Source organism: Gouania willdenowi, chromosome 1, assembly GCF_900634775.1.
Source record: "Gouania willdenowi chromosome 1, fGouWil2.1, whole genome shotgun sequence".
Taxonomy (NCBI): domain Eukaryota; kingdom Metazoa; phylum Chordata; class Actinopteri; order Blenniiformes; family Gobiesocidae; genus Gouania; species Gouania willdenowi.
In genome coordinates this window covers 11,020,489-11,036,105 of record NC_041044.1, presented here as the reverse complement: position 1 = coordinate 11,036,105, position 15,617 = coordinate 11,020,489, and the positions used below count along the sequence as shown (strand labels likewise).

The 15,617-nt window shown below is 39.1% G+C and overlaps 1 protein-coding gene across 3 annotated transcripts in view; it reads right to left on the bottom strand.

The window, feature by feature from the left end:
• The window catches only part of LOC114461748 (calmodulin-regulated spectrin-associated protein 3-like), a 41,982-nt gene extending 31,430 nt beyond the window's left edge, over nt 1–10,552 (bottom strand). For all 3 annotated transcript variants that reach the window (XM_028444077.1, XM_028444058.1, XM_028444067.1), the window contains exon 1: nt 10,389–10,552. In XM_028444077.1, coding sequence (XP_028299878.1) covers nt 10,389–10,524 — 136 coding nt within the window. In that variant the 5' untranslated portion in view covers nt 10,525–10,552. The remainder of the gene's footprint in view (nt 1–10,388) is intronic.
• Between the last annotated feature and the right edge of the window lie 5,065 nt (nt 10,553–15,617).

Genomic DNA, 15,617 nt, shown 5'->3' with positions numbered 1-15,617 from the left:
GCATCATTTGGTCAAAACTCCACAATAACCTATGAGCATAATGTAATTCAAAGTGTTCTTTTTAGCCAATCAGAGATCTTTCTACAAACTAAGTGGTTATTGGTTTTAATTGATCATCTCTCAGTAAACAAAAGAGGTTTACATCAAAAAATTTAAGTTTTACTGATTTTTAGAGCAACCCAAAGCAGCACAAGTTGTCATTTTGACTTAAAAAGCTGCTAAATGATCCTGAATGCTTCAACTCCTATAGAACTCAATGAACTAAAAGGGGCTGATCACGTCACCACTGATGTAATTTCAACATGGCGGCGCACAGGGTAAAGTAGCCCTAGTTGTAAAATTTAATAAAATGAATAAGGTGCAAAATAATGCATTTTGTAAGGCATAGATCTTCTAATAAGGACATTTCAAAGGTTTTAAGCCACATTTGTAAAAACAGTGGAGGATCCCTTTAATGCACAAAATTTCTATGCTGTTAAAAATTACACTTTTAATACAGGCATGTGATTCACTCTAGTTAAACAATAAGAAGAATTGGGGTTAAAACTAGAACCATTCCCAGACAATATAATTAGGTGACAGGGAGTTACACTTTCAGACTGCAGAGATGCAGAGCCTGCATCATAGATTAAATGTGTGTGTGTGCGCGCTTCAGTCATTTCACATTCATTGTTAGTGAATACAAAAGAACACACCTTCTAACTGACTCAAGGTCTAAAAGGCTGGGTTGAACTTCTTAAAGGAACTAAAAAAGCACTCGGAGAGTACAGACCTCCGCCAAGTAGCTCATTCCCACCCATATTGGCCATGGTTACAAGATGTTTTTAATCCGGTATTAGTTATTCTGAAATAAATTATTTGTAATTAAAGTGTTCTGCTTCGCGTTTACATGGAAATAGTAATTCCCGAAATGAGGTTTACATGAAAAACCAGTTTATTGGACTTTATTCAATTCCGCTCTAGGTCTGGGCCTCTGAGGGTTGGGAAGGGTTCTGATTGGACAGGGCTACAACATAGAAGACGACATGAGAACTGTTTTGTCTTTTATTTTTATTGTAGTTTTGAAGCAGCAGCTCGACATGAACACACAGCCATGCAGAGTAGAAGAGCGATAGAGCAGCGGGGGAGAGAGCTAGAAGTCCATATTTTGGTCAATCAAAGCCAGCAGTTAATATTACAGCTGTTCTACCTCCACTACACAGGAGTGAAAAATGAACTTTATAATGATCCACGCATCATTAGTAAAACTCTGGTGGTTCATGCGTCAATGAAGGCTGTTCCGTTTGCTGAAGTCTGTGTCTGTATAGTCCGTGTGTCCGTGTGTTTGTAATAAGTCTGTGTGAATCTCCTCATATACAGTATATGCCTCCGTCCATCCACTCTTTCCATTATATCTATGTCTTTTAAGACTCTTATTAAATAAATATTGGCTGTAGTCCAGGCGGCCGTGCTGGTGATTAAAGAGTACATCATGCACTTCCCTACCACTACTACATTACCCATAAGCCATCGCGCTTAAAGGAGCACGCACATTCATGCTTAATGTGATTTCTACGAGTGGTATTTTCTCATTTTTGGAAATCCAGAAGATCACCAAAATGTAATCACCTGTTCCTTGTCTAGTTATCAACATTTCCTGAAGATTTCATTCAAACCCGTTCATAACTTTTCAAGTTATCTTGCCAACACGCAGGCAGAGAGACAGACAGGCAGATTGACAGACAGACAGACAGACAGACAGACAGACAGACAGACGCAGAGTAAAACATAACCTTCCGCTCCACATATCGCTCTTAGCGGAAATAATAAGTATACTATGGCTTCATTTACTTGCCAGTTATTCCCTGAATAACTCTGAATGAGGGCCATTTAGTCATGTGAATACATGCTTCAGCTCCCATCCCATCAGTAAATCCCATTAATTGATCCATTTAGAGGACAGAGGTGGTGGTTAAAGTCACGTTATCATCTTGTTCATGACATATCCAGACAATATCTTCTTTACAATTACAAAATTACAATTTTTAAGACAAGATATGTAATATATATACAGTATATATTATATACAGTATATATTATATATATATATATATATAGTTTTTTTTTGTTTGTTTTTTTTTTATAAGACAATTCCATCTTTATTCTTAGTCACCCTAACCTGCCTTTCTATTGCTATCTCCCTGCCTCACCAACCTGTATAAATCAGTCACTCCCTCTTTACTAACCAACCTAGCATACAAGTAATAGCCTTTTCACATTCTGGAACTGCGCATGTGCGACCTGGTGGGTCATAGGTTGAGAGGGATATAATCAGCAAGCTTGTTCACTGTTGATATTTCCAACCGAACGGCGTTTGTAATTTCATTCCAGAGATCTTTAATGTTTTAATAGTGTTCATATGACCGTAATTTCCGGGCTATAAAGCGCACTGTTTTATTGGCTGCATTACAATAATTTAGCAATTTTCTAAGAAAAATCCACACAAATGCCGCAGCCTAACTTAGGCCGCACTCTGTCTGTCCGTCCTCCATATGGAAGCGTCTCCATCAGCCTCACCCACAATTTCCACTGGATGCAGGCCGCTGCGTTACATCACCGCCGCTGATAAGTTTCCACTTTAGTCTATGTGTTATTTCCACCGGGTCCGCTGCGGTGCGTCTGCTCCTTCCCAGCTGCGGCAGTCCGGTGCCCTCCGCCAGGGCTTCTATTTTTGGCGGACACCGGATCATGACACATCAATCAGCACAGAACAAATGAAGCTAAACAGGAAATTAAGCACATATTCCGCAATAAAATACCGGGTTACTTTTCAAAATAAAACACTTCAGATTATATTTCAAGTAACTACATCACCAAAAAGTCATAATGTGTAAAAACAAAATCACATTCACTATATTGTTTCCTCTCATACTGTAACTGCACTGTAAACTGCAGCAACTTTGATTTAGTTCATGTTATAATGTAGTTTTATCTCTTCTCTGTTGGCTGTTGCTAAAAAATGTGGCTATGACAAATCCAGAGTCTAACCTTCTTGTTCTCCTTCGTTAGGAACACTAACCTGTTTATTGTTGCATTTATAACACATACATTTACCTGCGTTCTTGCGTGATTATATAAATATCGTGAGAACAGCTCTGTCTTATGACGTCACAGTCGTTCAACCGGAGTGCACCGTGGCGCACACAAAACGCAATCGGTGGGGATTACCGGACGGCAGACAGCGCGGAAAACCGGATCAGTGCTGTGGCACAGCGGAGACGTATCCAGTGGAAACCCCCAGTCAGAGTTCAGAGCAACGATCAATCCTCTTCTCCTTTTTGACCAACAGTAGTACAATTTCCACTGGTACCCTGTAGGTCAACAGTACCGACGCATGATTTGGGAAAATTTAGCGATTGCAATTAAGGTCAACAATATTGCAATGGTGATTTGATGAATGGTGTAATGGACACTTTACATCATAAAAAGTGCACAATTGGTACAAGTCTCAATTTTAAAAAAGGAACAATTATTGAAATTAACAAAGGTGAGGTAGAATGACACTAAGTAAAAATAATTAACAAACAAAAAAGCGGAATGTAGAACAAAAACACGTAAAAAATAAAGTGAGACATCTCGTGAAATTATGAAAGAGAACTGTTCGTCCTTGTCCTAAAAATAGCTTTGACAAAAGTTGGCCTGACTGAAGATATATTTTATTAACAGGATTATTGAGTATAAATATATATAATTATAGTATTAAACACAAAAAGAAACCATGAACACATGGGGTTGTGTTCATTCCAACACAACCCCAGAACATAAATTAACAGAGGAAAATAACGTGATGTCAGATGCGCATTAAGCAACAAAGTGTTCAAGTTTCTGTTCGACATTGCATCAACATTAACAAGAATAAATATTCAAACAAGTAGTAAACTGCTTCTCAAAGTTAAAAACTTCTCAGCACAGCGCTGAGTGAGACACAGAGAGAGTAAAAGAAACACACACGCCAAACCTCCGGCCAGCTGCTTGTTAATTACAGCTGCGACACAACACGTGGACCCACGGAACAACAAACGCTGAGTTAAACAGTTAAAAGATGCTTTGAAAGTTTAAAACCTGCCTGGGATTGAAGCGCTTGCTTCACGCTCTGCTAGTGGGGAGAGGGGCTCTGCAGCGTTTGTCTCCAGTAACACGGAGCAGCCTGTAGCACCCGCTCTGTTAAAGCGGATCGGCGAACGCAGCAGCACGCATCGGTCGATGCCGATACACGTAAAACACGCAAAAATCGGCCGATTAAATCAGCCGGCCGATGAATGGGTCAATCAGTAGTTACTGTGGTTTTCAAGAAGTTTGCCGCTTTAATGTTGCCCCGATAAATTGAGGAAGTTGTACAGCCCTCTGCTACAGCCGTCTGCACTGAAGCGGGAGGGAGCAGGGAGGGGCTGCAGCCTCCGCTCTACAGACAGTGAAGGACGAGGGATTTGTCGCTTGTAGTCTTTTAAAAAGTTCAGATTTTTCAACTTTGAGCTACGAGGTTGAGCTCGACCTTGTAGCTCAAATTACACAAGTTGCGTCGTTTGAGGGGAGATAACTTGAGGTCGCGTCAATTACATTGATTTTAATGTAATCGAGTCGCTTCAGTCGCTTCAGAGCAGGATTACTATTGCAACAACACATCATCAGTACGGTAAAACTAACTTGTCTCACGACGGTCTAACCCCAGCTCGGTGTGAATGCACCTTAAGGATGAGGATGTGTCTGTCCTCTGAATGTCTGCTGCATGAGGTAAGGATAGACTGTTTATTAGTCAGAAGTGAAAACTCTGGTGGACAATTCACAAACTGATTGCCAACCTGTGCTATATACAGTCCAAATTTTATTCTATCTTAATAATTAATACCTTGTTATTTAGCTTACCAGTGTTTGTTTGAAAACAAAGGAGTTAACGTTTAGCTTTTCATGTTATGTGTGTCCTTGTTGAACAAGTGGAGGGATAAATAACTAAATAACTGCTCAGAGTTTAATATACTTACTTAATCACACTCCTCATAGCTCTGTCTATCTGCTGGCCTGTCTGTGTCTGTGTATGGTCGAGGCAGCAGAAGAAACAGACTACTTAATATTAGGGATGTAATGATTAATAGTAAGGCAGTTAAAAATCGATTCAAAGGTATCACGATTCATATCGATTTTCAGAAAATTGAATCGTAGTACTTTTTTTAAACAGCAGAGGGCTGTAGAGGGTATTGGGAGTTCAGTGAATTGTTACATCCCTACTTAATATCCATCCTTGGCACTCTACCTGACTGTCAGTGGCTGTCTGTCTGTGTGGGAATGGTGTGGCAGTTTTGACCAAACCACTGCGTGAATCGCAGGGCGCAGCAAGTCACAAATGCACTTACCGGCACTTGACCCCTTTATTTTTCACTCCTTTACTCATGCGTCTGTTTATATATTTTTATTTGTGACTTAAGTAAATGCCTGTGACCCTGAAAAAAGGAGCAAGTGGGTCATAAAACGGATGGAAAGATCAACTTTAGTGAATGTGGGAATAAAAATAAAGAGTCAAAAAGCATATCATACACTGTGATAGTGCCCCCCTTCAGCAGTTGTGGCCCTAAACAACTGCATAGAGTGTTTATGGTTATGCCTGACCGTGCCACTGTGTTTGTCCTAGTGAGATGGCTGAATGACCGTGGCTCAGGTGGTTGAGTCTTCTGATCGAAAGGTCTATACCTGTAAAAGTGTCCTTGGGCAAGACACTGGTGGATTCACTAAAGGTTTAGGGGTATTAAAATGTGTGCAAACGTCATTCCACGTGCTAATAAGCTGTACAAAACCCAGGGAGTGTGCCCTTGATTCCATTTAACGTGTTTCCATTTAATGAATATCTATAGTAGGCGGAGCTCACAAGGGGAGCAAAAATATGGGAGGAGAACATGCAAATAAGTTAATGCAGTGGGTGCAATGCAATTCATAAAATCTGAAACTGTTTGCGGTGGTTGTTTTAGCACAGGAAAATAGTACGACTCACAAGCAGATGCAAACACACGCAGAAAATGTTTACACAAAACATGCAGCGGAGATAGAAAAATGGCTCCAGTGAACCTTTCTAGTATAAGAAAATAATTCAAATAAAACAATAGTCAATATTTACATCCACTGAATGAGAAAAAAAAAGTGTGAGTAAAGTGTGTGGGAGGGAGAGAAAAAGCTAGATGCCTGAAGCCCTTGTGGAATCTGGTACGTGTGCGTTGATGTCAGGCAAGAATCAGCTGATCAGATGCGTAATTTACACAGTGATGGTGCATTTTTCACATATGAGAGTGTGCTTCACACAGCGCTGCTCAAACCTGCTGGATGATGGTCAGTAGATCATCTTCAAATGGTGCAGACTGTGTTGCTGCATTAACTCAGATCAATGGCAGATCAATAGGACGGTTTCTGTCCAAATCTGCCTTTTTTTCATGGATTGATCAGAGCAAAGTTACATGACCTAATGGAGCAGCCACATTAAATTAGGGGGGAAAAATGTAATTAGGTTTTAAAGTTGTTCAACTCATTCACTGCCAGCCATTTTCAGAGCAGCCAACCCCATATTGCCAGGCGTTTTAGATGATTTTCACTAATCTTTCAAGACCCACAGAATATTTTGTACTTTTTTTTGTTTCTAGCTTGTTTTGTTCTTCCAGTTGAATTGAGGCAAGTTTCACACAAATCGCCAGTTTGTGACAAAAACCTGTCGGTGACTTTGAAGCATATTTTTTTTTTTTGCTTTAGGGAAACTTCAACATTGGTTTCCTTCTATAAAACTACAAAAACAACACTGAGACCTGGCTTTTAATGGCAAAATTATTATTATTTTGCTATCTGGGTCAGAACTGAATAGTTTGCTTACTGTATTTTGGCCTTCCTCCAAGCCTCCTCCCGAGGCCGAGTGTCACAGCTTGCCCCGTTTTTTTTTTTTTTTAATCATTTTCTCTCACCATCGCGACACTCAATAGTCCACTTAGTTCTACACATGCTGTGGTCGAGTGTGCGCTGATGTGCGCTAGACTTGGGCGGTATCGAAATTTATATTATACCGCCTCCCTATTTTACCGCGGTATACGGTATTACCGTGAATAATTAAAAAACATGACGTAAGGCTCGTGCACACTCGCCCATCAACCTATCGCCAGCAGCAGCGCAGCCTAAAACACGTAGGCTGCTGCGAGGGCAGCACACACACAACAAGCTTGTGTTTGTGTGTGCACGTCCATGCGCTTCGTTGTTGTCTCGCTACAGTAGCATCCTTTTAACAGTGTGTGTGTCTTTCTGTCTGTCTGTCTACGGGGCCGAGTGACAGCAGACCCACTAAACATCCGACATCCACGGACCACCAGATCATGTTCATATCATGTCGGTCTGTCTGGACCACATCTGCACGTCTGTGACATCCAAGATAGGTCGGCATCTGAACGTCATGACCATGACCTCATCTGGACCTTGATATGACGTTCAACGTTTGAAGCGATTTCACTTCTCATATGAAATTTAAACAGCCTTGCAAACCCACACACAGTCACAGACACATGTGTGCGTGTGTATATGTTTATTAAAAATCATTATTCAATAATTCTATATCCAGGTATACTTCATTAACATGTATTATGCTCTGCAATCTTTTTAAGAAATAAGTAATGTCGAGCTCCCACTGAGCAAGACATCTTTTTCGGACGTCGTCGGGTCAGGTTAATTTAATGAACACACACAAGAACGTCAAAATTGCATATACATTACAATACCCCCAAAATTAATGGTATTGTATGCTCTTACAATGCAAAACAGTTATTCAAATGTATTTTAATGCTGTATTTTGTCATAGTGTTTCAGACAATTAATTTGGTAAACATTTCAAATAACTGACTTTGAAAAATGATGTGGATAGAAAAGATTAATATCTGGCTTTAGTCGACGGTGCGGCACACCTTGGTCGTTCCGATGTTCATATGCTGTGATTAATTTTTACAGTTATGGTAGCTGAATCGGTAAGGCATTGCACTTGAAAGCATAAGGTCTGGGTATCGAACCCACAATGGGACATCTTTCTTATCCGTCTTTTTGGGATGTCTAGAATAAGTTGTTTTCGGACATCCAGATGACGTCCGAAAATGACTTGTAAAAACTTTCATTCTGCACCCGCCAAAAACGTCTTCGCAACATCAGGCCATCACGTAATTTCAACGTTGTTTCAATGTCGGTCTGCTCAGTGGGGACAATGTACCTTATATGTGGATACATAATTATGTCAATACGATTCTCTCAAGATTTACAGTATTTTACAAAATGAGACTGTAGACAAATGATGACTGAAAAATTTTCTTTTTTTTCCCTTTGAAAAAAAAATAAAAATACTGTATTGTTTTATTTTATCTTTCATTGTCAAAAAAATCCCTTGATAAAGGGTTAGGGTTAGGGTCCTGAATTAAATAAATAAAGAAATAGTACAAATGAAGAAAAAGCCTATTTAATTAAATTCTGGCTCTACAGTGAACTATACAAAACTGCATAATAGTTTCTTTTCTTTTTAAAAGTGCAACTGAAAATTTATTTTTTGCCTTAATAAGTGAACTTTAAAACAAATCCCAAATCAAAGAAATAATATAAATAAACAAACTATTACTTTCATTCTCTCTCTCTTGTTTCTCCCTTTCCTCTCTGTGCCCCTCTTACCTTTGATTTCACATGTTCTTTCTTTCTCACTTCTTTCATTTTGTCTTGGGGAAGCCAAAATGCTTCCACACTTCTGATTTAAAACACAGTGGTGCGTCCTCAATTTCAAATGCTAAATAGAAAGCATCATGGGGCGACCGTGGCTCGGGTGGTAGTGGGTCGTCTTCTGATCGAGAGGTTGGGGGTTCGATCCCAGTACCTGACTATGTGTCGAAGTGTCCTTGGGCAAGACACTGAACCCTAAGTTGCTCCCAGTGGTCGACTAGCGCCTTGCATGGCAGTCCTGTCCCACTGGTGTGTGAATGTGAGAGTGATTGGGTGAATGAGCTGATGTGTAAAGCGCTTTGAGACTGCTTCAGTGTGGTGATAAAGTGCTATATAAAATCAAGTCCATTTACCATCATCAAAGGATTTGGGGACGCACCTGGTTTACCACCCTTTATTTCAGATCTTAGTTGCTCCCAAGTTGCTCCCACAAGCACCTTGCATGCATCTCTGTGAATGGGTGAATGAGCTGATATTGTAAAGCGCTTTGAGAACACTTCAGTGTGGAGATAAAGCGCTATATAAATCAAGTCCATTTACCGTTTAACTGTGGAACACCACTGGCCCTCTTTAGTCTGGCTGTTTATCTTACTGAGCCACGGCCTTGAATAATGAGGAGGTTTGAGGAAGGTGGGTAAGACAGAAAAAGTCCCAGCATATGCTGAAAAGAAGTCGCAGTACGCTGTGGGGAATAATTTAGTGAGTATCGTTGCACCAGCCCACTTAAAGCCTGATAACTCCAACATTGTGATGGACGACAGTATTGTGCACCACTCATGCAGCCTCTTTGCTTAGAGAATTCTTAGCTATTATTTTTTTCTTCTCCTGGTTTGGCTTGTGCTGAATAAGGCAACACTGGCAAGCTATTGTTTGCTATAAATCCATAAACAACCCTGATTAGTCATCAAGAGCTGTGATTCAGACTGGCATCTTATTATACAAATATAGGCTAAGGCATCATAATCACATTATCAATAATTTACACAATAAAGGCTGTGTTTTGTCTTTTAGTCTTATGTCACCATATCTTAACGCTTAAATATGGAATGAATAAATGTTTTCCTAATATATGAAAAATTAATTGTGGAAAAAATAATGCATACATTGGATCCCACGTGTTCCCGATTGATCCCACTGCATGCGTGGACCCAGATTTCCCACACAGGCCGAGGTTTGTAGTTTGTATGTATACAAAAATTCTTTTAAACGCCCTCATCAAATTAAATATGAATTAGCAACATCAGCAACCCTCCATTGTCCTGAAAATGTCACCTTCAGTCAGACGTAATAGCGCAATGGACGTGGACTGAAACAAATATTCTGGCCTAATTAATTACACGCAGCACACCCACATATACAGTGCATGTCGTGTGTTGCGTTGGGGTTTAATGCCATGGTTTTATACGGCGCGCTGACAATAGGATTTGTTGCAGAGCTGAGGAGATATTCCCCTGTTTAAGTGTTTTACAAGCTCGCCCACAGGAAAACACCAAGATGCAGTAGAGGATGAGATTAGACTGAGGGGAAGGGAAGATACTAGTGGCTCATCAGTAGAACCGTTCAGCCTTTATTCACATGGAGCGGAATAAATCATAAAGAGCCCCGCCCAAGCAACTACAGACTGAAACAACCGCGGTCCTTACCTGCAGAGCTGTATAATTTCAATAGCAGCCAACGGATGCTGGAGCAAATCTTGGCTCGGTTGATGTCGTACAGGTCCAGAGGTTTAATCTCCGGAACAGTGAGTGTCTTCTTCATGGCGCAAGAAGAGTCCACCATGGCCGCGCTGTGCGCACGGAGTACGCAGAGGAGGAGGCAGCGCACCGGGGTGACGTAATGATGGAGGAGACGATCATAAGGCAATTTGTCGTCACAGGAAAGATTATAGCAAAGGTCAGGATTTACCATGAGTACCAGATGTTTTTGAGAAGGCTATTGTTTATATTCAATATCATTCATGTATCGTTTATTTAAAACATACTATAATTATCTATCCTTATACTAGATATATCTATGCTCCATGGTAAATAATCCTTTTAATAAAATATATCGTCAGTCAGGTCAACTTTTTCGAGGCCTATAGGACAAAGAGTTTCAAATCATCTGATTTCAACTAAATCGAAATTAAACAACACAACACATGTAAGCAATGAGACAATCAGATAGAAACAATCTCAGGAACAGTCAATTTATCACTAAAAGAAAGATCGAGACCAAAATGCAAAAATAAAAATGAATGAATGAACATATAAAAAGTCTGCTTTTTCTTTTAAATATTAAACCTAATACACATTAAACAAATCATATACATATACCAAATAAATCAAATAAGCATACACCTTAGACCCTTAAATGATAAATAATTACTGATAAATCAATAATCTTGTACATAATTTGTATTGCTTTAAAGGTCCAGTATTATGCTGTTTTTCCACACATCTCTATTTGTTCTAAGAATCCCAACAACATTTTGAGGTTTATTTTACCAAACTCGCCTGTTTTCTTGAGTTTTAGCCCTCTGAAAAGTCACTTTCATGATGACTCTAAAAACAGACTGTTTTGGGGCCTTCATGCATATGCATGAGTGGGCGTGTCTGTAGATGCAGACTCCACACCACAGCTGATCACCATAGCGATTTTCTTTTGCTATCCACACATTCTTGTTATTGTTTTCAGCTAAAACAAAGTAAAACACTTAACATGGTTATTTAAGCGGCTAATGTGATTATGAGTCCGACAAACACTGCTTCAGGGTGTGTGTGCGGCACCAGCAGCAGCTGATGGGTCCCTTATATTAACCCTTGCTGCTCCACAGACACTACACCGTGGCTGCCCACTGCTCCTCAGGGAGGGGTTAAATGCAGAGAACAAATTTTGTGTATGTAACAATATGATGTATATTCTATACTAAACCACAGTGTTTGTTTTACCTCTGAGGCAGTTTGAGTGGAAGGAGCCTACATTTTCTCATTCTTATGTAGGGTAGGAGGAGCCAGGATTGTCAGGAGGAAGAGTTTATCCTATATCAGGGGTCTGCAACCTGCGGCTCTGGAGCCACATGTGGCTCTTTGACTCTTTTGCAATGGCTCCTTGTAGCGTTTAAAAAAATATGGTATTGATGATTAATGACAATAACTTAAAATAAAATGATGATAAAAGAATTGGTTACCCTAAAAATTAATCACATTGTGCAATAACTTTGCCACCATCCTACTTCACCTCCTGCAACATCTACAGACCATCAACTTTCCTGCACTTGTGGCTAACCTTAAGTTTTAAATCCCTGGTAAGATAACTAACCCAACAAAAACACTATTCTGGAAGAAAATAGAGATTTTAATTGTGTGGGAAAAGATTTATTTAATTGCCAACATGTCGGCTTAATGAATGCATGCTTGATTTGTTGCAAGAAATTAGTTATTAGCATGTGTTGACCGACATGATCTCTCACATGTCATCAAACTCAAGTTTTTTTTTTTGTAGCCCTTCAAATCCATTAACTCATACAAGTATTTGATATTATTTTAACTGTATAGAATAATAACACTGTATTGTCTTTATTGAGAATGTTTTTTTTTTTTTTTTTGGCTCCAGGAGGACTTTAATCCAGGCGAGATTAGGCAAATTGGCTCTTTTGAGAGTAAAGGTTGCAGACCCCTGCCCTATATGATGTAATATTGGGGCAAAAATCCAACTTGCCCGTTTGAGCTGACTTTTTACAAAATGTGGAATAGCAAGGGAGGGAGGAAACTGAACTTTTCCAACTTTGGCCCTCTGAATGAGGCTAAAGGAATGTATATCACTGCAGCAAAACCATTATAAAGTGAATTTTTCACAATCTTGCCCCTTTAAGTACGTTTTAAAAGAGACATTACGACACCCAACCATTACTGAGTAAGTTATTATTTTTTGTTTTAAAATGATCAACGGACATTGTGAAACTACAAAAATTGAAATTACTAGACAACAATCAAATGCATCACATCATAGCCGACCAACCAGATTAAATGTAATACACAGTGCCAAAAACAGCTTTAAATTTAGTTTATTTTCTCAGTTTTAGAGTTCATACATTTAGCTATACTTAGAGCCTGGGAATTTTTATTGTTATTTTTTTATTTAATTCATTGGTGTTGTTTTATATAAAAAAAATAATTGTACATTTTGATAAACCTTTTATTTTGTACAGATGCCTTTGTGGATTTTATGTATGACTTACTTGTACTTGAGTATAATTTCAATCAAGTAACAGTACCACTTGAGTAGGATATATCAGTGTTCTTTACACCTCTGGATCATAGGCACATCAAATACAGTAGCTTCTTTACATCACAAAACACACAACCTAAATTGTAACACGTCACTTTATGCAACGTTTACTGACTTTGAGAAGGTGTTTGACAGCTTAGATAAAATAACTTTATGGAACCTAATAAAACACTGCAGAATTAATGAAAAATGTATTTATTTATCAGTTAAGATCCATGGCTTTAATGACACCTGAACTTAGATGAGAAATTAACATTACCAAGAATCAAACCGTGAAAATAGTCTTCATTTGGCTTTTAGAGCAGTGAGGGTTGTGCATGGGTTTCATTTTCTCTGGAGCGTGGGAGGGTCGAGATTGTTTTATATGGTGGTTTTTGTCATCTTCAGTTTAAGGACTTTGCCTTTGATGCCAAATCTGCAAAAATAAACTGTTTTTTCCAAATAGAATCAAACAATTGAGCAGGACAAGATGAAGATTGAAGTTCCTGTTGTTCACAAATACCAACATATCCTGTTAAGGGATTGAGTAGGTGCTGTAAATCCCAACAACTGAGAAAACAGGAAAGTTCCAGCCATTCTCACCCAAACTTCTTGAAGTCATAAAGTCTAACCAAAAGTCAAGACAAACTGACACATGATCAACATTGATTGCTGGATGTTCAGTCAGTGCTTGCATTTTCACACAGCAATCGAAAGCAATGGTGACAGGCTTTATAGGCTTTTAATCTTATTTTGCAGTTCACTGGTAAAAGGAGAGTTCACATCAGCAGAACATGAGTCTCGTTTTCAATGTATTGTTTGGATTTGTTGGTATTTAAAAGTTATTTGTTATTTTTGAAAAATGTAACCCTTAATGAACATGCCTATCATAAATTATAATCCTTTGAAATAGACAAAAAGCTTTATTTATATTGTGAAATTTATAAATAGGGGAGTGGATGTGTTTTGAACTGCATGTTTAATGTTGCACATTGCTGTGTTATGGTAACATTGTGAATATTCTACTGTTTTTAAGTTACATCTGGCGGAACTTTATAGTTTTATTTTGGAACATATGTATTATGTGCTATGTGCTATGCAATATCATCATTTGTAATCCAATTTTTTTAATTCCCAATGTGAGAAATAACAAACTTGATTTTGATATGTCTTATTTGGCCTAATATGATTATATATAATATATAAAATTAAGTTAAAAAATGCACCAGGCATTTTAAAAAAAAAACAAAAAAAAAACAGGTGCGGCAGCCCTTGGAGGCTCCACCTCAAAACGGCTCCTTTTTTCCCCAACAGTGTTGTTTTCGTCAATGATGACGAAATTATTTAGTTGACGCCCCCTTTTGTTCATGATGTTGATGAGACGATGACAAGCTAAACATGGCTCTTTTATAACTAAAACATGACGATATACGTGGTTGAGTTTTTGTTGACATGACGAGACTGGACGAAAACCTTAATAGGTGGCCTATCAGACGTTCAAAATGCACGACATTTCCACCTTTTGTGCGGGTAATCTGTCTGTCAAAAGCCAAAAAAAATATCAGCAATGCCTTGTTTGGTCACGCCCACCCTTGCGGTCACTAGTCACACATACACGCAATTGAGTTTATTAAAGGGGACATATCATGGTTTTAAATCCTTCCTTTTTACATATAAATCATACAGTTGTGGTCTATATAAAGCGGAACTGCAATGCTTGGGTCTGAATTCCTCATTATTATAGCTCCACAGGCCCCTTTTCTACCCTTTTCTGATGTGCTTCTGAGAGCAACTCGTTTTGGTGCGGTCTCTTTAAATGCAAATGAGACACTCCATACCCCGCCCCCTCTTCAGGTGACACTCGGTTCAACTCCACCCTGCTCGGCCATTTTTGTAGTTTGATAGAAGAGATACGGCTATGTAGCGGCGCATAAACTTTTTATTCAGAGGTTATTTACAAAATGTCAACAACAGAAGACTTGTCCATCCAGCTTTACATGTTCGAGCCAGAGTCGGACCCGGCGGAGCGAGATGAAAATGAAGATGATGAACCTGCAGAACCCTAACAAGTGAGCTAACACAAGCACCGAGCTAACGCTAGCGCCAAGCTAACGTCACGAAATGCATTTTAATACAGTCTTTTCAAAGACAAAAACGGCAAAATGAAATGACTAATGAAAACTTTAGACTTAAATAAATCAAGTAGGCCATATCATCAAGGATCTAAAACGAACACACAGCACTAACATATGAAGTCTGAAGACGGTGCAACTGCTAATGCTAACAAAACAATGACAGGGACGTCTTATCATCACACTTTTTAGCGTTATTTACAGCTTACCGAAGTGCTCTGTTCGTCGTCTCCAAAGATAGAAGGAATTGAACCCTCAATCAGACGAAGTCATTCAGCAAATCCTTCTTTATACTAGCGGAGGTTGCAGAAGCAGTCATCCTTGAAGTGCTTCCGCACACAAAAGTGACCTTACCCACAGATGTGGGTACATTTCCGTGAAAAATAAAACTCAACCAGGCACTTCGAAAAGGTTCTGATGCTGGAAGACGGTGTAATGAAGCGTGTGGGTTACTACATCCAACAACTGAACATTTTGACTTATCCTCTCGTA